We start from the raw sequence: 26,159 nt of genomic DNA, 5'->3' as shown, positions 1-26,159 counted from the left end.
AGTTTAGTAGATTGTAAGAAATGAAGGGAAAGTTATTCTGAGAAATTTGAGAAATGTGTATCTCTTTTGTGAACTTTTTTAACCAGCTTCAAAATATTGACCACATGTACCTCTGTGTTCCAGTTCTATGCTATTCATACTTCTCTCTCAGGCTCTTTACTCTTCATATGGTTATATTAAAGCCCTTGAAAATAGGGACTATGTTTAACTTATCTTTGAATTCACGTAGGTTTGAATTTCTAGCACAATTCAGTACATGTATATATAGAGTAGAATGTCTTTAGAGCTAGGTTCTGAGCTGTGTCTCGGCTCCCATTCTTTGCCCAGTGTGCTATTTTACTATTTTGGCTTTCTTTTAGTAAATTGGTGTGCCTGGTATATTCCAGATTGTTTTACATCTTCTTGTATATTATATTGTGCCTCAAAGTGAGTCCTGGAAAAAGTCTTTCCTAATAGTCTCTTTCTCTATAGAGAGCCGTTCATGTTTATTATGTGAACTAGACTAGGCCTCTTGACTTTTCTCTTCAGGAGTCCTGCGTCCTTCCAAAAGAGTATAATTACATTTTATTGTCATTGCTATGGGAGTAGCAGGCTAGGTTTGAACAGCATCTCAAGTGTGTATTTCTAGTTTTCACTCTTCTGTGAAGAAGTTTCAGGAAGAAGTTTCACAGAAGAGTGAAAACTAGAAATACACCATTTCTTCTTCGTATCCCTTTCAGAGAAGAAAACGAACAGAAGACAAATCTCAAGTCAGTTAATTTTATTTATAAATCTGGGGCTAGAATGGATGGACTTCGAAGTTATAAGCTATAATGAATCTAATCTATTGAATAAACTTTTGTTTCTATTATATCAATTTCTATGAGTTAAATATGCTTTCTCTATGATAATATTCATTGTGATATGTTTCATTATAAGGAAGATTGATATGTAAAATTTCACTCTAATATAAGGAACTAATTTGGTACTTAGCCGATGGCTTAGTTTTGAATTTTAACTTCAACTGTGTTTCACAAAATTCTTTCCCTTTAATTCGCTTTGTGAAACATTTAATCAATATCGCTTCTTTACGTTTCAGCATCGCCTTCTGCCTTTTGTCCATACTCACTAGTTTCTGAAAACCAAAGGTTCTCCTGAGAAATAAGAAATAGGATTTGAGTTAGCAAATAGAATTTTCATGGTCTTCTGCTCTAGAATATGGTGCTAAGATTGGATTAATTGTTAAGGGGCCTTCTAATCTCTGTTGCTTTATTTAGACTTTCATTCTTCTTTTTACTTTGAAATGTTTGTGTGAAACATGAAAAATAATCCTAGCTAGTTGGATTCATTTCTTGTAACTGAGTAAAAATCATTTATATTCTTAGATAATTACCACTTTTCCTTAAAGTGTGATTTATAAAGATTTATCATATTCACACTTAAGAAATTTGGCCTCAAGATATTGTAAAATTATATGATTCCTAAGAAAAGGGAATTAATGAGACAATTTAATTTGGCAAATTTCACTTTATAGGCAACTTTAAAGTGTCCTGAGTACTTAAACAATTCAGTGTTTAAAAAAATTATTACTGTTGGAAGATGGTTTATGAGATATTGAAATTGTTTTCTAGTGTTATTTGTCATTATAATTTTTACTTCACATTTGGTAGGACTTAAATCATCTGTTTAGAAATAGAGAAATATCAGGTGCATTCTGGTGGATTTTTGAAAAACATTGACAGCCATTTATGCTAGTAGTATTTAGCTTTAGTTAAAGAATATGGATACTATGGATATTACTGCTAGAGCACATTGGAGTATTGGCTTCTTCCAAGTGATGAAATACTGCCTCACTTAATAATGAGGGTGAGTTCCAGATATTTATTATATGTCAGAAATCTCATAACTAGAGGTAGTGGAAGCACAGGTATATACTCCAAATATTACATAAGAAGTTCAGGATGAGGTCAGTAAAAACAACACTCACACTAAATATTAACTAAATTAAGTTTAAAAATACAAATGTTAATAACTGTAAACTATATTAAATATTTGTTTAGCTTACCTAAGTTATCTAGTTGTTTTTTGGCTTGCCCAACTGTTAAATTAGAATTGCTCATTGCTTCTTGTCTTTGTTAAAATAGGTATAACTGGTGTTACTTTTGAAATTTAAACAAACTTTTTCCTACATTCAGTGAGTAGTTTAGACTGTGCATACAAATATGTAGTGGGAAGCTTGGAATAAAGATAGAAAGAGGCAGTGTTGGAGACAGATTTGTACTGTGGTAAAGACAGGATTCGGAAAGGACAAGTGGGACAGGGAGGTCTGGAAGAGAGGGCTCCTTTAGGACTCGAAGACTTTGGGAAGATCAGGATACGTATAAAGGAGTTGCAGCAAGTGCTGTCAGTATGATGCTGGTATCGTCTGGACTTGCAGTGTGCTCTGGCCAACTTCCGGCTGCAGGTATCTTCATCTCTTATCCTTTTACTAGATCCACAGAAGGCTCCTCTGCCATGTCTGCTGCAAAACCTGATGCAAAAACTACCTGTAGCCCTCAACCAATGATTCTCAGGACTTCCCATAAAAATACCCTTGAATGGGCTAATTCTGAGGTATCATTTTCCAGAGTTTGCCCCACTTAGGTTACTGGCTTAATAGTTTACCTTTTATTAACTGCCTCCACTTCCCTGTATCACTTCACTGCTTCTTTAGTTTTCCTTGTATTTTCCAAATTAACTACTTGCGTTTGAATCCTTGTCTCAGGGTCTGCTTCAGGGAGAACCCAGAGCAGAGGGCAGTGAGACCAACTCATCTATCCCTTCCACTTCTCAATCTAACTCGAAAATCAACTAATAAGACTAAATATAATTTACTTAGATGGGCTGTTAGAAGGTACATTTTGATTTCGTGGGCTCATGTGGCCACCAAAATCTTTATCTCCAGCCCACACCTTCCAGTGATTACCGAAGTGCCTGATTTCTATCTCATAAATATCTCTAAAATGTGTTCATTGGCATTTTCTTAAATACTGTCTTAGATCATGATATCATCATCAATTACCTTGTCATTTAGTCAAAGGATTCTTTAATTTAGTTACCTTCTGTCCAAGCATATGAAAACCGAATAGTTCATGAAATAGTAAACCTAGTGCTAGGATCATTTAGCTGTACAGGGTAGCAACATTTTAGCTCTCCACTGTCAGAGAAGAATTTTGATACAATTATTTGCTGCAAACATGCAAATCACTCTATAATAATTAAAGACAAGAAGTAACCTATAGAAAAATTTACTTTTACATTTTTAATTCTTATATTCTCGTCTCTTACATCCACTTGTAATGCGGTGATTTGATTTTTTTAAAAAATGCAACACTAAAATACTTACATATCATTAAAGTAATAGTTATGCAATTACTGCTTATTATCAGTCCTAAGTCTCTAAAGTTCATTATTATGTTAAGCTACATTCTTGAAGGTTACCTATGGTTTATATTTTTTATCATTAGGAAGTAATGTTTGAAAAATTTGAAAGACTCCTACTTGATTATTTACCAGGTTATTATGGTTGTACGGTTGTTATGTGAATTTTCCGTTTGAACAATTTTGATCAATAACAGTCTTCATTACTTAAGGTCTGTTATTTAAGTTGTAAAAAATAAAAATATCACATACAGTACTAACATTAGCTCTACAGTACCTGCATCATCTACTTATACCACTAACAAGATATATAACAAAGACAGCTTTCAACAAAGTTACCTGTAAAAAATAGAAAAACATTTCAGTTATAAAAACCTCTTTCAGAAAACTGGGATATATATTTAAAAGTCCAGTAAAAACTTAATATTTTAAAAATCAGTTTGAATGTCTATATCTTGCCACATTTTTCTTCTTAGAAATTCACTGTTTCCCTATTAGTTTTCAAATGAATTGTTACATTTTAGAAACAGAAAAAAAATCTATTCCCTTTATCATGATTAGTGAATCATGAATAATGAATAAACTGGGCCAAGATATTAGTAAAATATTATTTATCTTACTAAGTAATGAAAAAATTTGAAGATTATAACTCATTTTCATTTATTTGTGAACATAACATATAAGCAGAAAGGTAGGGTGGGGGACATACATACATTTCAGAAAGCTATGTAGATCACAATATGTTATTCATTATAATTTAACTGTAGACATGCACACAGATATATTTATTGCCCACTACATGTATTTCAGAAATTTGTAGAAATTTCTTCTCATGAAAATTGATAGAGGGAACACCAGACATTTAACAGTGGAGAACCTGGCCTTCAGGAGATGTGATTTTTGTCTTCAAACATATAATATGCTGTTACATAGTAGACAGAGGAGATGCATCCTTTGTGTTCCCAGTACTAGAACAAATTGTTGGAAGTGAGATAATAAAAAAGCTGTGTAAGAATTAGAGCAACTCAAAATTAAATTGGATTTGTTTATAGAGTGTTCACCCTCACTGGGTATTTTAGTGATTTTTTTTCCAACTGCCTGAAGTCATATTTCTCATCTGCTGTGAGTAGCAGTGTTCAATAAAGAAAGGTTTGTTGGATGAGTAGATGACTAAATGGATGAATGGATGGATAATAAGTGTCAGAGCTGAGGTTGGGCTAGATGATCTCTGCAGTCCTTTCCCGTCCAAATTTCTTTGGTGCTTTTATTCCAGGAGAGTCAGAGGAGTACATTCAACAGCAAGAACAGGCTATAGTGATCGAGAAGGGCAGTATTCCTAGTATAGACAGACAAGTATTCAAAGGGTTAAAGTACATCTAAGATTGTGGTAAGGTTTTACAGATGCTACTAGTAGCAGCACAGGGCTGGGACCCGGAGAAACCCTCATTGTTTTAGTAATTAAAAAAAAACAAACCTCTTTTGAATTTATGTCTATTAATATCTGTTAATTATATTAAATATTTCTCATTGTTTAGCTTACTTTACTTTCAAATTAGAAATTGCTGATTGTTTTTCTTTACTAAAGGAGGCATAACTTGGTGTTACCTTTGAAATGTAAACAAATTTCTCCCCGCATTCAGTATGTAGTTTGGAGTCGGAAGTATTTTCTAACACAGTTATGGAGGCCACAAGATTTCAGGAATGGAGTACAAGTAAACTTGGCATATCCTAAAGCCTTGACGGAGAGATTGTTGTGACAACGGTGTTTTAAAATTGTACTTAAAATTACTCATGGAAATAAATGATTATCTACATTCCCCAAAGAGGCTTATAATTGGGATTTGAAGTACTTGTAATTAGACAGTAGGTTAAAGTTCTGGGAGATAAGCAAGCTGGAATCAATCTTATTGTCATAGAGATGATTGGGAGGAGATATGTTTCCGGAGATTACGAAAGGTGTGTTTTAGGCACAATTCCCATCTCTCCCAGCCTGAGTTGCCTCAAGCCCATATGTTCTTTGTTCAAGATGATTCAGTTCTCAGAGCTGCTTTGTTGACTTTCCAGTTTTATAATTCAATGAAAAACAATTTTGGAATCCATTTTATATCAGATATAATAGTCATAGGTCTAAATAAGACTTTATATGTGTGAAATTTTTCACCCCTAAGGTAGTTCTACAATTTGGCATGAATTGGCTCTCTGGAAACATAACACATTTATCATATCGTAGATAAATGTCTAGAATAAAAAAATGCCTGGCATTTATTCAGGTTATAGATGTATGTTCTGTCATTTGATCCTTCTTTTCAATTACCTGAATGATATACTTATGTGTATAATTTAGACCCAAAAAATTATTGCACCCAGTTTTATTTGAAATGTAATGTCCTTTGGTCTCTTCAGTAAAGGTGAAGCAGAATATACTGGTACAGTGGACTAGGAGACAGAAGATTGAGATTATTATCAACTCTGTCACTTAGTACCTCTGTGGCCATGGACATGATTTTACCTCCTAAAGGCCCTGGTTTTCCCATCTGTGAAATGGAGATAATAATGTATTTCCTGCCAACCTAATGGAAGTTATTGTGAGATTCAACAAGCAAGTGTATCTGGGAACATGTTAAAAATGTATACTTCATAAAAGTTTGGGTGTCAGACAAGTGAAAGTATTTGCCTTTGCCTGTACTAATGGGCTGACTTTAAATCTGCTCTTAAGCAACTCTAAAAATTATTCTTATTCATTGAAGAAATGCAGTTTTTTAAAAAATGTATTGAGATCTTAGAGTTGCCCTCCATTCCCCCTTTAAAAATGAGACATCCAGAGCGAGCCTGGTGGTGTAGTGGTTAAGTTTGCATGCTCTACTTTGGCAGCCATTGTTTGTGGGTTTGGGTCCCAGGCATAGGCCTACACCACTCATCAAGCCATGCTGTGGTGGCAACCAACATGTAAAATAAAGGAAGATTGGCATTGACGTTAGCTCAGGGACCATGTCCCTCAAGTAAAAAGAGGAAGATTCGCAACAGATATTAGCTCAGGGCCAATCTTCCTCACCAAAAAAAAAAGAAAGAGAGAGAGAGAGAGAGAGAGAGAGAGAGACCTCCAATTTAGATTAAATTTGACATTTCAAATTTTTTTTTTGAGAGATAATTGATAAATGGGAAAAATATATACTTAATTCACCATAATAATGATACATTAAAATTCATGAATTAACATAAGGAGTCTAAGTCAAGTCTGTTTTAGTTTCAACATCAGGCAAATTTAATCATTAGAGTTTTGGAACATAGGTTTGTGGATATTCCTATATGGTCACTAATCACTGGCAAGCAGATGAAACATTAAGTGAAACTGTGTCAGCTCTATTCATTCCTGTTCTAATTCCTCTTTCATTTTTATGTCTGTTTTATTTCTATTGGTGATTTATATTTTAGTACAACTTTTATTTTTGTTCAATACTAGTAAATCTGTGAAGCCAAGGGAGATGCTACTATTCCTGTTGCTTGGAAGAGACTGAGAGCAATCTGTCTCCATTCCTTTTGTTCCTTCTCCAGATTCAAGAAGGTTGCACAAATCTTCTTGCCTCTTTACAGAAAATAGCAAAGTTAAAGACAGGAACTATGTGGTATAGTCACTATAGGAAGTACCAGCTCTGGGCACTTATTGCAGCGTGAGCTGCAGCTCTTTCTGGCCACCCTTCTGAGTGTGATTTCTTTTGTTTCCTTCAGAGGAAAGGGGAGAAGAAAAGAGGTCAGTAAAAATAATGGGGGAGTCAGGGATTCAGTCTTCTCCCACTCTTCATTCTTCAAACTCCGTTTTGCTTGATGTCCCTGTTCTGATGTAGTCTCTACTTGTTTGTTTTTTGTTCCCCCAACAATAAAGTTATATAGAGAATTGCAGCTCCTTTTATTATCGCATCCTCATCCCATGGGTCAGAGGCATAGTGTTAGGTGAAGCTTTAGTGTCATTGTGTGTCTAAAGTGCTTGCCTTTCTCAGGCACTCAGCGGCCTCAGTAGGAGGGAGTATTCCATTTATGTCTAGGGAGGAGTTCTTAGTTCCCCCTTTTGGGCTACACGTTAAGTACCACCGCCTTTATCCAATTTAACAGATTGGAGTTTGCACCTCTATCCACATTTCTACAAAAACTGTAGCTATCAAATTCTCTGATCAAGCAAATCTCCACCAAATTCCTTTTGGGCATTTTTCCCTCCCTCTTACAGATTGAGTCACAATTCTTAACTCTGAGGCTCTAGGTTGTTCCTCTTTTGTCTTCATTTTAGCTAAAACAAATTAAGAACAACCTTATTTTTGACTGACTTCCCCTCAATTATAATGGTTTTGTTGTTGTTGTTGTTGTTGTCCATTTAGCTATTTCCCCTGGCCCTGTCTCTACTAATGTACTTTTCTGCCCATCAGTGGAAAGGTTATTTCTGTGCCCTCAGAAGCAGGACCACCAGGTGGCAGTCATTCTGGCAATAATAAGAGTTCCACACCCCTTCACTGCCCCCCCCAGTCCACTACACCCCCCTCTCCCACATCCCCCTCCCCCCACATAACAGTGCTGGTCATCTTTCTCCCAAAAAACACCTTAGCCATTATTATTTAAGTTACAGAGTCAGTGGTTTTAGTAGCCCATCCCAGTCATCAACTTCAAAAATTTCCCCAGTTTGGACATTTGAAATGATCCCCAAACGCCACTGAACATACTAGCATGAAGCTTTTATTTGAAAGCAAAGGGAACTATGCAGACAAGCATAAAGGATCTGAGCGACATCCCAGACCCAACCTCTTCAAGTGGCCTAATTTGCACACACCGAGACCAAGCTGGGTCTGGGATTGGTCCACCAAGATCTGTAAGAGTAATCTTGGCTCTTAGAGAGTTTAAAAAAGAAACTTGCAGCATGCCATTTTTGCCCCCCCTAGCCCATCTAATCAAGCCAAGCTTGTCAAACCAATCAGGCCAGTTTCAAACCATTAGTAAAGAAATTCTCTCTGAGATCCCTGGGGAGTTTGGCTTTATTGAATAAAATCATAAATCTAACTTCCCTATCTTGTCTAAGAGCCAAAAATCAGATCCAGGCATCCCCAGATATTGAGGTAGAGTTTTTCCATTTCAACTGTAAATCAACTGTTTCCACAGTGATTTCTCTACTGTTTAGGAATTTTCAATTTTATTGACTTCTGCTCCTGCATTTATTATTGTTTTCTTCTACTAGCTTTGGGATTATTTTTATCATTTTTCTAGATTCTTAAGGTAGAAGTTTAAATTAGTGACTTGAGACCTTCCTTGTTCTTGAATATGAAGTGCTATAAATTTCCCTTTAAGCACTGCTTTGGCTATATCTCAAGAATTTTGATATGTTGTAGTTTTATTTTTATTCAGTCCAAAAAATTTCCTAACTTCCCTTAAGACTTTTTCTTTGATCTATGGATCATTTAACAGTGTGTTGTTTAATTTCTAAGTATTTGCAAATTGTCCTGTTAACTTTTTTATTGATTTCTAGTTTAATTTTATTGTGAGAGAACATACCTTATATGACCTCATTTCTTTTACATTTGTTAAGGTTTGTTTTATGGGCTTAAACTTAACCTTATGGTTAAGATTTATGATATGGTTTAGCTTGGTGAATTTTCCTTGAAAAGAGGGTTTTATTCTGCTGTTTAGTGAAATTTTATTATAAAGGTCAATTTGATCCATTTGATTGGTGATGACATTTAATTATTTTATATCTTTGCTGATTTCCTCTCTACTACTGTTACTGAGAGAGGTATATTAAAGTCTCCAACTATAATTGTGAAATTTTCTTTCTCCTTTCAGTTCTGTCAATGTTTTCTTCATTTTGAAGTATCTGTGGTTGAAGCACAGACATTTAGGATAATTATGTTTTCTTGGTGAATTGACACGTCTGTCATTATGTGATTTTCCTCTTTATCCATGGTAATTTTCTTTGTTCTACAGTCTACTTTGTCTGACATTACTACAGGTGTTCCAGCTTTCTTATGATTTATGCTTGCATTTTATGTCTATTTCCATCCTTATACTTTTAAGATACATATATCATTATAGTTAAGAGTTTTTTTAAACACCGTAATTGTTGACTCATTTTAAAATTCTTACAATTTATCTTTTAAATGGTGTATTTAGACAACTTACATTTAATGTAATTATTGATATGTTTGGATTTAGGACTACCATTTTGTTATTTTCTGTTTATCGTCTTCATTTGGTTTCCCTTTTTACCCTTTTTTACCATCTTTTAGGTTATTTGAACACTTCTTACTATTCCATTAAATTTTTCTTTTGTATTTTTGATTATATAGCTTTGTCTTTTTTTTTTCTGAGTGGTTGTTCTAGGAATTACCAAAAACATATTTAACTTTTCAGTTTACAAAGAATCAGTATTGTACCATTGCAAGTGGAATGCAGAAACTTTATCACTGTAGGGAACTGTACACCTCCTCTTTGTTGTACTTTTCTTATGTGTTGCACCTACATCAATTGAAAAGTTCATCAGAAAATGTTGTAATTTTTCTTTCAACCTGTAAAGGACATTTTAAAGAACTCAAGGAAAGAAAAGTCTATTATGTTTACTCCAGTATTTACAGTTTTGTTATTCCTCCTTTATTCCTGATATTCCAAGTTTCCTTCTGGCTAAAGAACTTAATTTTTTTAAGAGTAAGTCTGCTGGCAACAAATTTCTTAGCTTTCCTTTATCAAAAATGCCTTTATTTTACTTTCATTTCTGAAAGATATTTTTCTGGATATAGAAATCTGAATTTGACAGTTTTTTTCTTTTAATACTTTAGAAATGTTATTTCATTTCTTCTTGCTCTCCATGATTTCTGATGTTAAATCTTCAGTCAGTTTGATTGTGGTTCTCCTGTAAATAATGGGTCATTTGCTGTAGCTGCTTAAATTTTTTTTTTCTTTGTCTTTGGTTTTAGCCAATGTGATTATATTGTATCTAGATATTGATTTGAGTTTTTCATTCTTGGGGTTGGTTGAGTTTCTTGAGTCTGCAGGTCTATGTTCTTTACCAAATTTGGGGCGTTTTGACCATTATTACTTCAAATATTATTTCCTTTTCTTTTCCTTCTTTTGACTTTGATATGAATGTTAGACCTCTTGGTATTGTCCCATAGGTCTTTGGAACTGTTCATTTTTCCACTCTTTTTTCCCCTCTCTGTAGCATATAGTAGCTAATTGTTATTGATCTATTGTTTATGGACACTGAAATTTGAATTTCATATAATTCTCATGTGTCATGTATTAGTATTCTTTTTCCTTTTTTTTTAACCATTTAAAAATGCAAAAACCATTCTTAGCTCATGGGCTATGCAAAGACAGGCAGTGAGCCAATTTGGCCCACAGGCTTAGTTTGCCAATTCCTAGTTTGGTTCCATCAGTGATGGAGATGACTAGAAAGTAGGTTTTAATTCTTCCGTTTCCGGGTTACCTTTTCTCTCACAGTGCAGTATCCTTGAGGTCCTTATTAAAAGTCTAGGGTATTCTGTCAGGGCCTCTTCTCCTTTGCTGGCCTTGAACTTCAATTTTTTTTTTTGGCCTGTTGGCTGCTACCGTCACAATCAGTGTATGGACTTAAGGTAATGTAGCCCCAAAAGTCTTGACGGGGCTTCTTTTTTTGACCTAAACTTGGCCTCTTAGTTCTACACTATTTCAGTAGTTCTCCAGGTCCTCTCAAACAGAAGTTTGTGTTGCTTTGTTTTTGTTTTTACATTTCATCTAGCTTTTTCAGTGGTTTGTTGTGGAAGCATTGGTCAGATTCACCTATTTTACCATTGTATGAAATGAAAAAGCTCTCACTAGATCAGTTTTGCAACTTGGAAATAATACTCTCCTGCCTGCCCGACTACATTCTTTGAAGAATAACTTTTGATAATATGTGTGGAGGGGAAATTAAACCTGAAAGTGCTACTCAAGTAGAAAGTAGCATTTAAAACAATTTTTGCTTTTCTAATTTTTCATTTAAAAAAATCAACTTTATGGATATAGTTTACATACAAGAAAATGTACAGGCTTTAAATATATAGTTCAATGAAATATCAAGAAATTAAACATTTCTATAACCCCCCCAAATTTGCTCCTTCCCCCTTTGCAGTCAGTCTTCCCCATCCCCTGCCGCAGGCAACCACTGCTCAGATTTATGGCATTATAGATTAATTGTCCATCTCCAGAAATTTATATAAATGGAATCAGTATGTATGTATGCACGTATATAAAATATCTGGCCTTTTTAGCTTGACAAAATGTTTTGCAAATGCTCTATTGCATGTGTTGTAGTAAATTCCTTTTTATTGCTGAATAGTAATTGAATAAATTTGTTAAGCAATTCTCCTTTTGATGGACATTGGGATTGTTTCTAGTTTTGGGCTGTTATAAATAGAGCTGCCTTAAACATTTTTTGATCCATATTTTTGTGGATATGTATTTTCATTTCTCTTGGCTTAATACCTACGAGTATAATTTCTGAATCATAAGGTAGGTGTAGTTTTAACTCCATAAGAAACTGCCGAACTGTTTTCCAGAATGATTGTACCATTTTGCATCTTCACCAACAATGTGTGAGGACTCCGGTTGCTCCTCATCCTCACAATGTCTTGGTATTGTTCGTCTTTGTAGTTTTAGTATTCTAATGGGTATGAAGTGGCATCTTGTGGTTTGTATGTTACTGATGACTAATGATGGTAAGCATCTTTTGATGTGCTTGTTGTCTATTTGTCCATCTTATTTTAAGTTTTTTACAAAACTTAACCAATTTCTTAAAACTGGGTTGTTGGTTATCTTGTTATTGAGGTATGAGTTCTCTACATGTTCTACACACGAATTATTTGTCAGATATATGTATTGCAAAAATGTTCTCCCAGATAGTAGTTTGCCTTTTGATTTTTCAAATGATGCCTTTGGAAAAATAAATGTTTTTTAATTTTGATGAATTCCAATTTTTGTTTCTTTTATAACTAGTGCTTTTTGTGTCCTATGTGAAATCTTTGCTTACTCAATTGGTTGTGAAGATATTTTTCTGTTTTTTTCCATGAACTTTATATCTCTAGCTTTATATTTAGATTGAAAGACTGTATATGTAAACTGTTGTTTTCTTAAAAATCAGTGTTGTTCCCTTTGTTGACCTAGCAGAGGGTGGTGGTCAAGTGCTTGTCACTTGGTGTTTCAAAAGGTGAAGTACTTCAAATGGCTGTCCAGGACATTTTTAAGGCATAGTTAGGGTGGATTTTTACTTTACTTTCCTCCTTTCCTGCCTCTCTTTCTTTCCCCCTCTCTCTCCCTCCTTGCTTCTTTCCTTTTTCCTTCCTTCTTTTTAAAAAAATCTATATGTCTTTCTAACATTATGGTATTGTATGGTATAATAGCTGGGATTTTTAGAAGATAAAATATTCCCTAAGTAATTAGTTCTTGAGATCGGATAATGGAATGCTCTTTTATAATGGCATGTTCGCATCAGTGGTCTTGTGTACCCTAGTGATATTGTAATTGATGTTTGTTGCTTTATTATACTTCAGGAAATTACTTGGGAAAGATATGGGACTACATGCAGTGTCACAAACGACTATAATTCATGGCCAGTTTATATGTGGAAAAATTAGCTCTTAGTAATGTGGTTTCAGTAGAAAACTAATTCTCTGTGATCAAGTGAGAATTGCAGTTTTGCATTGTAAAATGAAATTCCCTCATGTGTTTATGATACAACTTTTTGAAGTGGCAAATAATAGCATAGCCTAAGCATTATGATGGGAGGAAAGTGCATGCTGGGTTCTAGTTGGGAGACTATCATTTTGAAAGGTGAAATTTCCAATAGAAGTTTGCTATAATGTAGATTTAAAAGCCCTATTGTGTAGTATCATTTCTGAAATCTGTTTTATAGCCTCTTGTGGTTACAACTTTTCTTAGTGTGCTGTTGATTGAATGGTCTGAATGAAATATTTTCCCACTGCCTTTAGGTCTATTTCCTACTGCCTCAGGTGCATCTTACAGGAAATGTACTCTTACTTGGGCTAAAAAACTGTCCTTTTTCTTTACCATAGGATAAGAAATGGGTTCTCAATCATGAAGATGTCACATTGGGAGAATTACTGGGCAAGGTACGTTATCAACTAAGCTAAATAACCAAAAATCTTTATAGTGATTGTGAACTCTGCAGATTCCTTCATTTTCTTCAGAACTTTTCTTATATTCCAGCACACAGTAAGGCACATTCCCACATTAACCTAGAAGAACACAGTACCATATCTGTTAAAATACTGTGACGTTCACTGAAATATATGTGTAAAAATCTTTGAAAGGCTTAAGGATGATTCTTTTAAAAATAGTATGTATGTATATGTTTTGCTCTGGAAGGACTAAAAGCCATAATGATTTTGCTACAGTGTAGTAAAACTAAAACTAGTGAACTGAGATTTGAAAAGAAACTATGAGGTAATAAGTTTAAATAAATGCGTAATAGTCTTGTTCACTTTGTTTTTGATTATACGTGATAGTTTAGAAAAAGTGAAATACGGCTCTTTGGGATTTCAGGATTGTATATAGAATCAAAGTATGTAACAACATAGGACACATTACTTCAATCTAAAAATTATGTGGACAAGCTACATGCTTTAATATAAATATTCATTTTGTAGTTAACTCTATTAGTTGTCAGAGAGGGCAACTATATATAATGAAAGTTCCTGTCTTCCAATCTAGTTGGAAGTTTCTTGCATCTCGTAGGTCGTATGAAAGTAGATTATGTCGAACAATAATGGCAGGCATTTGATAATTATTAATCAAATGGACTATTTTCAAATTTACTAATAATTGTTTATTTACAATTGAGTTCCAGTAAGTAAATATTAACTTCTTTGTTAATGACTTAATTAATGATGTTTTCATATGAAAGTTTGAATTAAGTTTAGGTTGATAATGTGATGTGAAAAATAGTATAAAATCCAGATCATTAGGGAAGATTATCACTCACACATTTTTGAGTGATCAGTGCTAGACTTAAAGCTCAGCATTTTAAGAATTAAATAATCCTTACTCTTTTGATTCAAATGTAAACTTGATGAGTTGACAATTTTTTCCCTGCTTTTTAGCTTTGATGTATGTTTAGAAGGTAAATCCCTGTTGAAATCATCTACTTTGCAGGATTCTTATTATTTTAAAATATCTTTTCCAAATGGAAGCATTAAATTGCTGTTGGAAAGCAGTTTTTATTGACTGCTAATACTTATTTAGTAAGAAGTTCTAAAGAATCTCAAGCTAAAAGCAGTAGCTGATGTATCTTAATTTTCTTTGTGATATGTTTGCATTAAGGAAATATTCCTTCTTTCCATTACTTTAGATCAATAACTTGGTAGCAGTGATTGGGCTAAAAATCATTACAAAGAAATTAAATTTCCATGAAAATATGATTAGATAATAAATTGTAAAATTAAACTACTTACTGAAATAGAATATGTTGAGAAGAACAGATTTTTCACTGAGGAAAAAATATTTTCAGTTAAAGACAAATATTTCAATTATTTATTTTAATATATGAAATATAAATTAGGAGGAATTTTAGCCTTTAGCTCCTCGGTGAGGCTATTTCAAAGAATAATTATTTTCTCAATGATAAGGCAGTAGAATGATGCCAGTTTCAATAAATTTAATCATTTTTAATAAGACTACAACTTTAGAATCACTGTATGGCTTAATTTCAGTTAATATTTTTGAGTATAAGATGATTGGTCATTTAATATTTTCACTACCTGTTCCAAATAAATATTTACAATTTACTACTGGAGAGTACATGAGTAAAAGAGAATTAGCGATTATTCCTGCACTTAATGGACTTTGGCAAATAAATATTTACAATATACTACTGGAGAGTACATGAGTAAAAGAGAATTAGCAATTATTCCTGCACTTAATGGACTTTGGCATTTTGTCGTAATATAAGGTTGAGAAGGGACTGTAACATTTTTTATTCAGCACTTTATTATTCGTAGACTGTACTTGATATATATTTGGTATTCAATAAATATTTTATTTAGTCCTCAAATATTTGTTGAATGCCTACTATGTGCCAGGCACTTTTCTAGGCATTTGGAAAACATCAGTGAACAAAGCAGACAAATATTCTTTCCCTTGTAGAATTTGTGTTCTATCTAGCAAGAGAAGACAGATAAATAATAAGCATAATAAATAGATAAATTTTATAATGTTAGAGGGTGCTAAGTCCTGTGAAAAAATTTGCAAGTGCTATTGGTCAGAGTTGCAATTTTTAATAGGGAAATATGGGTAAGCCTTATTAAAATTGCTCCTTTTGAATAAAACTTGGAGGGGAGGGATTTAGCTGCGGGGACATTTGAGGAAGAGGGTTCTAGGCAGAGGGAGTAAGCAATGCAAATTTCATTTGAAGAGCAACAGAGACAGTTTGTCTGTAACGGAATATGCAAGGAGGAATATGATAGGAGAGGAAGTCAGTGAGATGGTGAGATTATATATTATGTAGGGCCTTTTAGGCCATTGTAATTCCTTAGGCTTTGATTATGTGTGAAAAAAATTAGTTGGTGGATGATTTGAAGTGGAAGAGTGGCATGATCTCACTTTTTAAGAAGATCGCTCTGGCTGTTGTGTTGAGAATAGCTGATGAGTTGGAAGGTTAGGAAGCAATTACACTTAGGTAACTAAAACATGGTGGTTGCTGGATCAGGGTGGTGATGATAGAGGTTGTGAGAAGTGGTGAATTCTGGATAATGTTTTCAAGGTTGAACCAGCAGAATATCACAGTGGACTCCTATGTGGGGCTTGAGAGAATGAGGGGAGTCAGCATGGGTGCAGAAGGTTTTGGGGAACAAGATTCCAACTGAATATCCCAATGGAATCCATACATAGGGCAGGGGAGAAAGAGGGGAGTCAATGTAGGTGCAGAAAGTGCATTAAGAGTTCAGTTTTGGATGTATTGACTTTGTCTATTAGATTTCCAAGTGAAGATGAAAGAGAAGACAGTTGGATATCAAGTCTGACCAAGGAGGAGAGAGTGATCAGTGTCATCAAGTGCTGCTAAGAGCTCAAAAGAGATGATAACTGAGAATTAACCGCTGAATTTAGCAATGAGGAGGCCCCTGGTAACTTGGCTGAGTAGTTTCATTGAAGTGCTTTTGGTGAAAGCCAGATTGGAATAGTTTTAAGAGAGAATGGGAGGAGAGGAATTAGAGATGGCAAGGATGTAACTCTGAAGTTTTGCCTCAAAAGGAAGCAGAGACACGTGGTGATAGTTTCAAGAGAATGATTTGTGTGTTGTTGTTGTTGTTGTTGTTTAACATGAAAGAAAAAATAGCATGGTGGTTTGCAGTTGAGAATGTTCTAGTGAAAAATTAATTATTTTGAAGGGAAAGATGAGCATTGCTGGAGTAATCTCATTGAGTAGTTAAGAGGGGATGAGATTTAGTTTACAGTGGAGGATTGAATTTAATGGAAACACAGTAGTTCATTTTTATAACAGCAAGAAAGATTGGTAGGTGGGAAAATTGGTAGGTGAGGCTGAGAGTCTGGAAGTTCTTTTTAGATTGCTCCAATTTTTTCAGTGAAGTAGGAAGCAAGATTATCAGCTAAGAATGAAGATAGAGGAGGAGGTATGGGGAATTTGAGAAGAGAGAACAAGGTAGAAACTGTTAGAAGAATGAGAATGTGAATGGTTTAGAGAATTGTAATATGTTTACCAGGCAGCATTAAGGACCCATCTGAGGTTTGCGTTCATGAATTTAAAGTGAAACCAGTCAACGTGGTTGTGGATTTTCTCCAGCCACATACAGCTGCATAGGTGCAGAGTAGACAGAGTGTTGCATTTAATCAGGGTTGTGGATTTGACAAGGGAGTTCTAGAGATTAAGAAGAACAAAGTTGAGAATCTATGGTAAACAGTTGTTGTAATTATTGATTATAGAATTTAAGCTGGATAAGGAAAGAAGAGAGAATATTAATGGATGATGGACAATAAAAAGTGATAGGATCTAAAGATTTGAGATTCCTGTAGGGTCAAAGGATTTTTGAAGCGTGTGTATTGGAGGAAATAAGCTAGAAAAATAGAAGCCAGCCAGAAAATGGGAGGAATGAAATAGATATTGTAGAGAAGTTGCATTATTGGCAATGGTAAAGTTTAAGGTATGATTCTAGGAAATAGATTGGAGCACAAGATCATTGGAAGAGAGATGTTCAAGAAACTGAGAGTTTGAAATGTTGGAATGATCTTTAAGTATTGAAATTGCCAAGAACTAAGACAGGAATAACACTGGTTACACTGAGCCAGGAGCTCAAATGATCAATAAACATAAAATATTTTCGAATTCAATAGCTGATGGCCACAGTAAGGGGTAGTGGGTATATAATTGAATGATAACACGTCAAAGCTGTGGGTTTTTAGGAAGGCAGGAGGGAAAATGGTTTGAAAGCAGTAACAAGGAGCTAGTAGAATACTTGATTCCATCTCCAGGGCAGTGGGAGGAGGATGATGGGGGAGAGGGGGAAGGAGTCATCACTTAAGTTTAGAAGGCAACAGGTAGCTCAGCCACCAGTTGAGTGTTCTCAAGTGAGAGCCAAATTTCTGTTAGAATAAGAAGGTGAAGAGAATGACCAAAGAATAGATTGAAGATAAAAATTGATGATGATGGACCACGAATTCCAGATGGCACAGTGGAATTTGGGGATAGAAGAGAAATAGGAGATAGAGTGTTGAATAGAAGTGTGCAGAATCTAATGAGGATTAGAGAGAGGGAGATGAGGATTAACGTAGGACCAAGATCTTATGAGGACTGATATAAACACAGACAAGGGGCACAATGAGATTTTGCCTCATGGACTTAAGGGCAGTAGCAGAGATGAAACTCTGCCTGTTAAATGGTAGGGAGTGATGGGTGTCCTAGCTTCCTCCTGACCTCTTTGGATGGAGAAGAGGCGGTCTGGGAAGCACAGTCTTTTTTTTCTTGGTGTTTGGAGATTCCCCGCTAGACCACCATTGATAGAATTGAAGTTCTCTGAGTAATAATTGTTGAATGAATGTTTAAAATTTTCAGGTGCCTCATATGTGCTAAGATCTGTTACATAGGGCAGAAACCATTATAAAGGTACAAAGGGACAATTGAATGATAAGTGTTCAGGAACAGGATATGTAATTTTGGAAAGATCAAGAAGGAAGGGGCATAAGAAATGGACTTAGAGATTAGTTAGCATTTTCCCTGATTGAAAGTGGTGGGTTTTCCAGAGGAAAAAGTTATAGAAAAGGAATGGCACATATTTTGAGATCGCTAAGTATTTGAGTCTAGGACACATTAAACATTTGAAGGCTGTAATGTGGAGCTAGACAGAGGCTGAGAAAGTGATGGTAATTGAAGGATGGATATTGAGTAAGGCAATAGTATAATGCAAGTTGTCTCTTGGAAAGATTAATCTGGCAGTGCTGTGGTGGCTGGATTGGAGGGAGTAGGACTGACCATGAGATCAGTTTAGGTGAGAAAATTGAGATCTTAACTTGGGGGGGGCCTTTCTGAGATGCAAAGAGGAAGACAAAAGTATTGTAGAGGTAGAGTCTGAATGCTTACAGAGAGAATAATGGTCTTAGTAAATGAAAAAGGTAATTTAGCCAGGAAAAGTCTTCTAATGATTAAAGCATTGTTTTAGACGAGTTGATTTATAAGTGCTTCAGAATTATTCAGATAAATAGAGGCCCAGCAATAATCGTGTATATTAATAATATCTTTTCTCAGCTCTATCTCTGATATAATAAATGATCTGATAATTGTGTGGGGAAAAAAAGCCGTGAGAATAACAAACAAGGAAAGCTATAAAGCTCAAATTTTCCTTTTTCTAATTTATGATGAATGTGTACTATGTTGTATTCATAGTATGTTTACTTTACATGAAAAGATGATCAATCATTGTTTTTTAATAAATACTTGAATATTAGATTTAATAATAATGAATACTATTCATTACTGTAAGTATACTTAAAATATTAAGTAAAATAAAAAGTAAAAATATTAAGTAATACTTAAAATATTTTAAAAACTTTAAATTATTTATTAATGACATGTAAAGTTTATACACCTTGAACTATTGGTTAAGAGTTACATTGATCTTAGAACTCAAACTCAATAACTAGTAGAGTCCTAGTTCAGTTACTTCTTGCTCAACAACAGTAGCATTGAAGCTTAATATAATTCTTGCATCTTATGATTATAGCTATGTAAAAAATACATATGCATACATAGAAAACTTGAAGGGAATACTGAAAAATAGCTGTTGTATTAACCTTATAGATCTTCTTTGTAATATTTTGTTTTGTCTTTATAATAAAAGAAAAATGACTTCAAACTGGAAATAAGGCATTTTAAGTCAAAATATATTCTGGTCAAAGAATAAGGTTAGAAATTCATACATTTGATAGAAATTAGTTCCTCACAGGGGGACACTGGCATTTGGGTTGGCACCTCCTCTTGCTTGGTACCTTTCAGAGACTGACAGCGTATGGCGGTAGCTCTTGATAGTCTTTCATCTGCCTTGGGTCTGTTGCCTCCCCCCTACTTTCTACTCTCCCTGTCTCCTCCACCTGACGTAGGCTGCGCAGATCAATACCTACAGTCACCTCACAGGATCTTTGCTTTCTTTTTATACATTAATGGATAGTTTTTAAATGTAGTAAAATTTAGAGCTTAGGACGTAAAGGGAACTAGGTGGAGTAATACTTAATGTGCTTCTGACAATGTCAACTTGAGTTTCTTCTTTTATCCTATTCTCTTTCAATTTTACTTTTCCCGTTTTCCTTTTCAATTCTCCTCAAGCCTCAATCTCCCCAATGGTTGGTGTGTTAGGTAGTATATTTAAAGTTGAAGATTGGTAAGGGCAACCTTCCCAATCTTTATATCCACTTAAAACTCAATAAAGCTAACAGAATGCTTTGATTAACTCAAAATGCATTATTACGCACTCTCCTTGTATTTTGCAATGATTTATGTGGCTGCATCCCAAACAATAAATGTATTTGTATTTCCAGGGAAATTTCGGTGAAGTATATAAGGGCATATTAAAGGATAAAACTGCTGTTGCTGTTAAAACATGTAAAGAAGATCTTCCTCAGGAACTGAAAATAAAATTTTTACAAGAAGCCAAGTGAGTTCTCTAAAGTAACGTAAAATATGTATTTAATAATATAAATAACTCATTAAAATGTAAATTTGAAGATATCTTAAATTATGATTTGCTGAAGTACAAGTAAGCACTTTTAGAACCCTCATAAGTAAGCACTTCTATAGTGTGGGGAAAAAAAAGTTTCTATGTTTTTGAGTTAGGTTATAGATCCGCTAGGCAATCACAGTCAAAAGAACCAGATGCTAAAAAACCGGATGCTAAAAACTTGAATATTTGTCATGTCCTTAAAAATATTGCAGTATTTTTTACTTTTATCACACATGCGTATACGTATATATGTGCATATCCAGTGTGGTCCTAATAGTGAGAATGTTACTGTATTCTGTATATAAAATGTATAATTTACATATATCTATTTAGATAATTACTTCTATTCTACCCTCCTTAGACAGTGTCACTGATTCTCTTTTCTCAGCTGTTAGCTTTCTTTTCTGAGAACCTCAGATTTCTTCAACTGAGTGTATGGCATTTGTTCCAAAATGTGCATATTTTTCTTTTCTAATCTGGAATAATTCTCTTTTCTTGTATTATTAGCTAAAATTTGTTAGCTAAAATTTCCAACTCGATCCCCTATTTTGCAGATAGTTAAAACTTTTCTGTTAGTGGTAAAATCTAATATATACAACAAAACACAAGACAAATAGAAAGGTGCTGTGGCCAGAGTGAGGAGGACATATGAATGAAGGGTGGATGGATGGGTGGATGGATGGATGGGAGAGAAGGAGGATACGTGGATCCATAGATCCACAGATTTGTGGTGTATAGGGAGGGAAGGAAAGCAGTGTGTGTGTGTGTATTCTCCACCATGGCATAATGCATAAAATTGAAGTTTCTGTATAGTGCTGTGGGAGAACAGAGAACATGGTAGCTCAAGAAAAATAAGTCCCATGGCATGAAGAATTTTGATGTACATTTCTTCATTCATCATCTAAAAATGAATGTTGCTAGCAATGGATTAAGCTAGTTTGTTGCATTTATTAAATATTATCTACAGAATAAAGTTGCAAACCTTTTTTATGTATATTATTGGCAATTCAGAAAAAATATTCTCTAATAAATTTAAAGGCATGCTATCACAATTGAAATTTATAGGCTTATTATTTTATAGTTATTCATAGGTATTCTTAAGGTACAAGGTTGTATCTAAAATTTTAAAAAATATTTAATTTTCTTGCTTTCTAACTTGTGATTATTTTATTGCAAATCGTTTAATTTCCTCTTCTAAAGTGAGGTTACCAAGTTTAATGTTAAAAATGAAAACTATATCCATGCAAACTCCCTAGTGTCCTTTAATAGACAATAGAGCTATATATTTAGATATTCAGTACTATTTGAGTTCATGCTGGCTATTTTGTGGAATTTCTTTACTAGGCAGTTTCCAGCCTAAGAAATGACATTTTGGATTAAAGTTAAACGTTCTAAAACTTTAGTTTTAGTTTTTTGTAGAAGTTGGAAGCTCAAAGTTATTGACAGAATATTTCCCTTATCTCTAGAATTCTTCCCAGTTTTACCTTTTCATTTATGAGTCATTATGTATTTTCACTCTAAAACATTTTTCTTAAAGCTATCTCTGCTTTAGTTGTGCATGTACGAAACATGTAAACTGTTTTATCTTTCTCCATATAGTTATTTTTTCAGTCTCTCAGGAAAGAAAACTGCATTTTTCAAATATGAGTGAATTTATAACTATGTCAATAGGATAATATGGAATAAAATTTGGTACTAGAAATCATCATGATAGACAGGCCTCTGAGAGAATCTAATCTTTTTTTAACTTGTGCTTGGAGTCCTATGGATGAGTCTATGCCAGTTTTATAGCCCTCTGATGAAATTTTGCCTTTATCCAAACTAAATCTTCTCTGCTTCAGCTTAAGTCTATATTGAAACTGTTACTCAATTATTCTTAAACCTGTTGCCAGCTTTCTCAAAACTTTTGAGTTTTTACTACCTTGAAATTGATCATGATCATCAAAAAAGTATTTATTAAGAAATCTAATGAAGTGATCACTCTAGAGAATTTACCAGTATGAATTGAGTTCTATTTTTATGTATTTTAAATCAAGTATGTGCATAAAATAAAACAAAACAAAAAGATGCTACCCTAGCAGCCTAGAGTTTTGGGTCAACTAGTTCTTTTCAGCTATGCTTTGTGGTGGTGCCTAAAGCCAGATACTCTGAAGGGGAGTTCTACATGTTTTAGACTAAGTAAGTTTTTCCTATTTAGCATGGTTGTTAGTCATTCCAAGTGGATAATAATTTTTAAAATATTTAACTGAATTAAGGAGAATTGACTCATTTGTCCCTGTATTTTGCCAATATTTATCAAAATTGTATATATCCCATTTATCATAATTTGGGTTCATACTGAAGTTTTAAAAATTGAATTATGTTGATTAAAGTGTATTCTACTTGTGCACACTATTCATGACCATAAACTAATGCTTTAGTATTTAAATCATAACTATTATACTTTTCTCTCATCCAGAATTCTCAAGCAATATGATCATCCCAATATTGTCAAACTTATAGGAGTTTGCACACAAAGACAGCCTATCTACATCATTATGGAACTGGTTCCAGGTAATATGATTTTAGAGGTTTCCTCAATGACATTTTAATGTCATATTTTATTACTTTTATATCTTCAGTCTCTTTGATTTCTCCTTGCAAAGTTTCCAAGGATTTCGTTTAACATTTTCCTGATGACAAAGAGCTTGTACACATACTCAGTATTTTTATAGTCTATAACACTTCACTATTTTCTAGAAAATGTCAGCCAACCTTTTTTTTTAAGAGAAGATACATTATTGCAGTGCAGTTACACATGGAATTTATTTATATATAATGCTTATGTGAGAAAAGCTGTTTAGAAAAAGTCTACTTAGTTTGACTTCTTAACAGTGATCATACTATCTTATATTTAGTTCATTGGTTACCACACATCCTCTCGTTTGGTTGTATATAATAATCCTATGGTGATTTGGGTTACCTACAAATTATGAACCTCTTTTATGTATGGACAAAGGAAGTGATCCTTGTATTTCTTTATTGTGACTTTCAAAAACTCCAGATCTTTTGGTTAACAACTTTTGCCAACAAACAAGGATAACCTCTAACTGATACGGTATATTTTTAAGTTATTTTCACTATACATCCATCTTTTGTAGAAAATCAGAGATAATATTTACAAATACAATATTTAATAACTGAAAATTATTTGCTGTGTTACCTTTAACAACTATTTACTCATTTTAAAAGAAGAAATTTAAAGGGATATGAAAAATATTTCTAACTTTAATATACATTGAGTAAACCTGATATTGTAGATTACCCATTAAATACTGTCCACATAATTCTTCCATTATTGAAGGATAATTGGTCCCATTTTATCATACTGGTTTGCTTGCTATTGGAATATTTCTTGATATTACCATATTACTTCAGGATTCCTAGATCATGATCATCCGCATCAAGATGGCATTGTCTGTGTTAGGTACACTGTATGTTTGGATGATTTATGCTATTTATGATCTATATCTTAAAGTAGCTTTCAATATACTTATGAAAAAATTATAGATACAGTCTAAAACTTTAAAAGCAATTGAATAGCCTATAATTTTAATTAAAATAGGATACTTAAATATTATAAATACATATAAACATTCACATAAATGCAAATGAAGCACAGTTAATAAGGGTTGTCACCAAGAAACTTACGTTTAAGGAGTAGGGCAGACTTGAAGAAAAGTGATTTTGGTCTTACCATGGATGAGGAAAGGAGCACAGATGACAAATTCCAGATGGCAGGTCCAAGTTGAATAACACAAAAGAAGATAACTTTGCAGGAGAACCAGCAAAGTGTTTATCTGGACACTGACAAGTAACATCTATTGATTATTTTTTAAATTAATAAGAATAATAAACTTCATTAGAAAATTCAAAATGTAACGAAAGGTATAAATAAAATTAAAAATGATAACCTCACACTCAATCTAATCCTATCCCAAAGCTAATTGCTTTTTATTTTTTTGGGTTTTTTTCTGGAAAAATGTTTAATGCAGATACCTTGATTTTATGTTGATCCTTTAAATTTAATTATAAAAAATATCATAACACTGTTTCAGATTTTTTTCTCTTATTAATGTAACTTACAGTTTCCTTGTTTCATATTCATCAATATAGTTCTACCTTTTCCTTGTAATGGCTATAAAGTTATACAGTTTATGGATTTATACAGTTTATCTACTTATGGATACTTCGGCTCTTTCCATTTTTATTCTTTCTCTTTTTACAAACTGCTAGTGAATATCTTTGGACTCATATCATAAGAATCATTTTGAAGTGTATCTGTAGGGTCAGTTTTCAGCAGTGGTATTGTTGGATCTGAGTTTATGTGCATTTTGGCTTATGGTAAATGTTTTAGCTTTCTGTTGCTGCATAACAAAGGATCACAACTTAGCAGTTTTAAACAACACCCATTTATTACCTCACAGCTCTGTAGGTTAGAAGTGCAGGCAGGCTTGACTGGATTCTCTGCTCTGGGTCTTAAAAAGCCAAAAATCAGAATGACAGGCTAAGCTCCTATCTGGAGGCACTAGAGGAGAATCCACTGCCATGCTCCTTCAGGCTGGTAGCAGAACACTTTTCCTTGCCGCTGGGCTAAGGTTACCTTGCTTGCTGGGGTCATCTCTCAGCTCCTAAAGGTTTCCTACCTTCTTTTACCCGTGGCTCCCTCCATCTTCATACCCAGCATGCCACATCCTTCAGTGTTTTGAATTTCTCTAATGTCCTCTTCTGTTACCAGCTGGAGAATACTCCAGTTTCTTGAAAGGTCTCGTGTAATTCGATCAGGCTCACCTGGATAATCTCCCTATGGTAAGGTGGACTGTGCCCTATGACAACATAATTAGGGAGTGATAGCTAATCACATTCACATGTTCCACAGGGTAGGGCGGGACATCTTTGGGAAGCCATCTTCAAGTTCTACCTACACAGTAGATTTTGCTAAATTTTCTTTTTTTTTTTATTGAGTTAATGATAGGTTACAATCTTGTGTGATTTCAGTTGTACATTAATGTTTGTCATTCGTGTTGTAGGTGCACCACTTCACCCTTTGTGCCCACCCCCCACCCCACCTTTCCCCTGGTAGCCACTAATCTGTTCTCTTTGTCCACATTTTTCAATTCCTCATATGAATGGAGTCATACAGAGATTATCCTTCTCTAACTGGCTTATTTCACTTAACATAATTCCCTCAAGGCCCATCCATGTTGTTGCAAATGGGATGATTTTGTTCTGTTTTGCAGCTGAGTAGTATTCCATTGTATATATATACCACAACTTCTTTATCCATTCATCTGTTGATGGGCACTTAGGTTGCTTCCATGTCTTGGCTATTGTAAATAATGCTGCAATGAACATTGGGGTGCATAGGACTTTTGGAATTGCTGACTTCAACCTCTTTGGATAGATACCCAGTAGTGGAATGGCTGGATCATATGGTAGTTCTATTTTTAATTTTTTGAGGAATCTCTATACTGTTTTCCATAGTGGCTGCACCAG

General features: G+C 34.1%; 1 protein-coding gene across 30 annotated transcripts in view; it reads left to right on the top strand.

Moving 5' to 3' along the window:
• Positions 1 to 26,159, top strand: part of FER (FER tyrosine kinase) — a 439,939-nt gene that overhangs the window by 262,056 nt on the left and 151,724 nt on the right. For 29 of the 30 annotated variants that reach the window (XR_011525229.1, XR_011525213.1, XR_011525228.1 and 26 more), the window contains 3 exons: positions 13,458 to 13,514; positions 20,443 to 20,558; positions 23,083 to 23,177. Coding sequence is in view for 12 of the 30 variants with exons in the window: in XM_070569583.1 (XP_070425684.1) it covers positions 13,458 to 13,514; positions 20,443 to 20,558; positions 23,083 to 23,177 (268 nt within the window). In the remaining 18 variants the exon portion in view is untranslated. Of the gene's footprint in view, positions 1 to 13,457; positions 13,515 to 20,442; positions 20,559 to 23,082; positions 23,178 to 26,159 lie in introns of those variants that run through there. The other variant, XR_011525224.1, reaches the window with a different exon arrangement.

This window comes from Equus przewalskii, chromosome 13 (assembly GCF_037783145.1).
Source record: "Equus przewalskii isolate Varuska chromosome 13, EquPr2, whole genome shotgun sequence".
NCBI classification, from domain to species: domain Eukaryota; kingdom Metazoa; phylum Chordata; class Mammalia; order Perissodactyla; family Equidae; genus Equus; species Equus przewalskii.
This window is presented reverse-complemented; position numbering and strand designations above follow the sequence as displayed.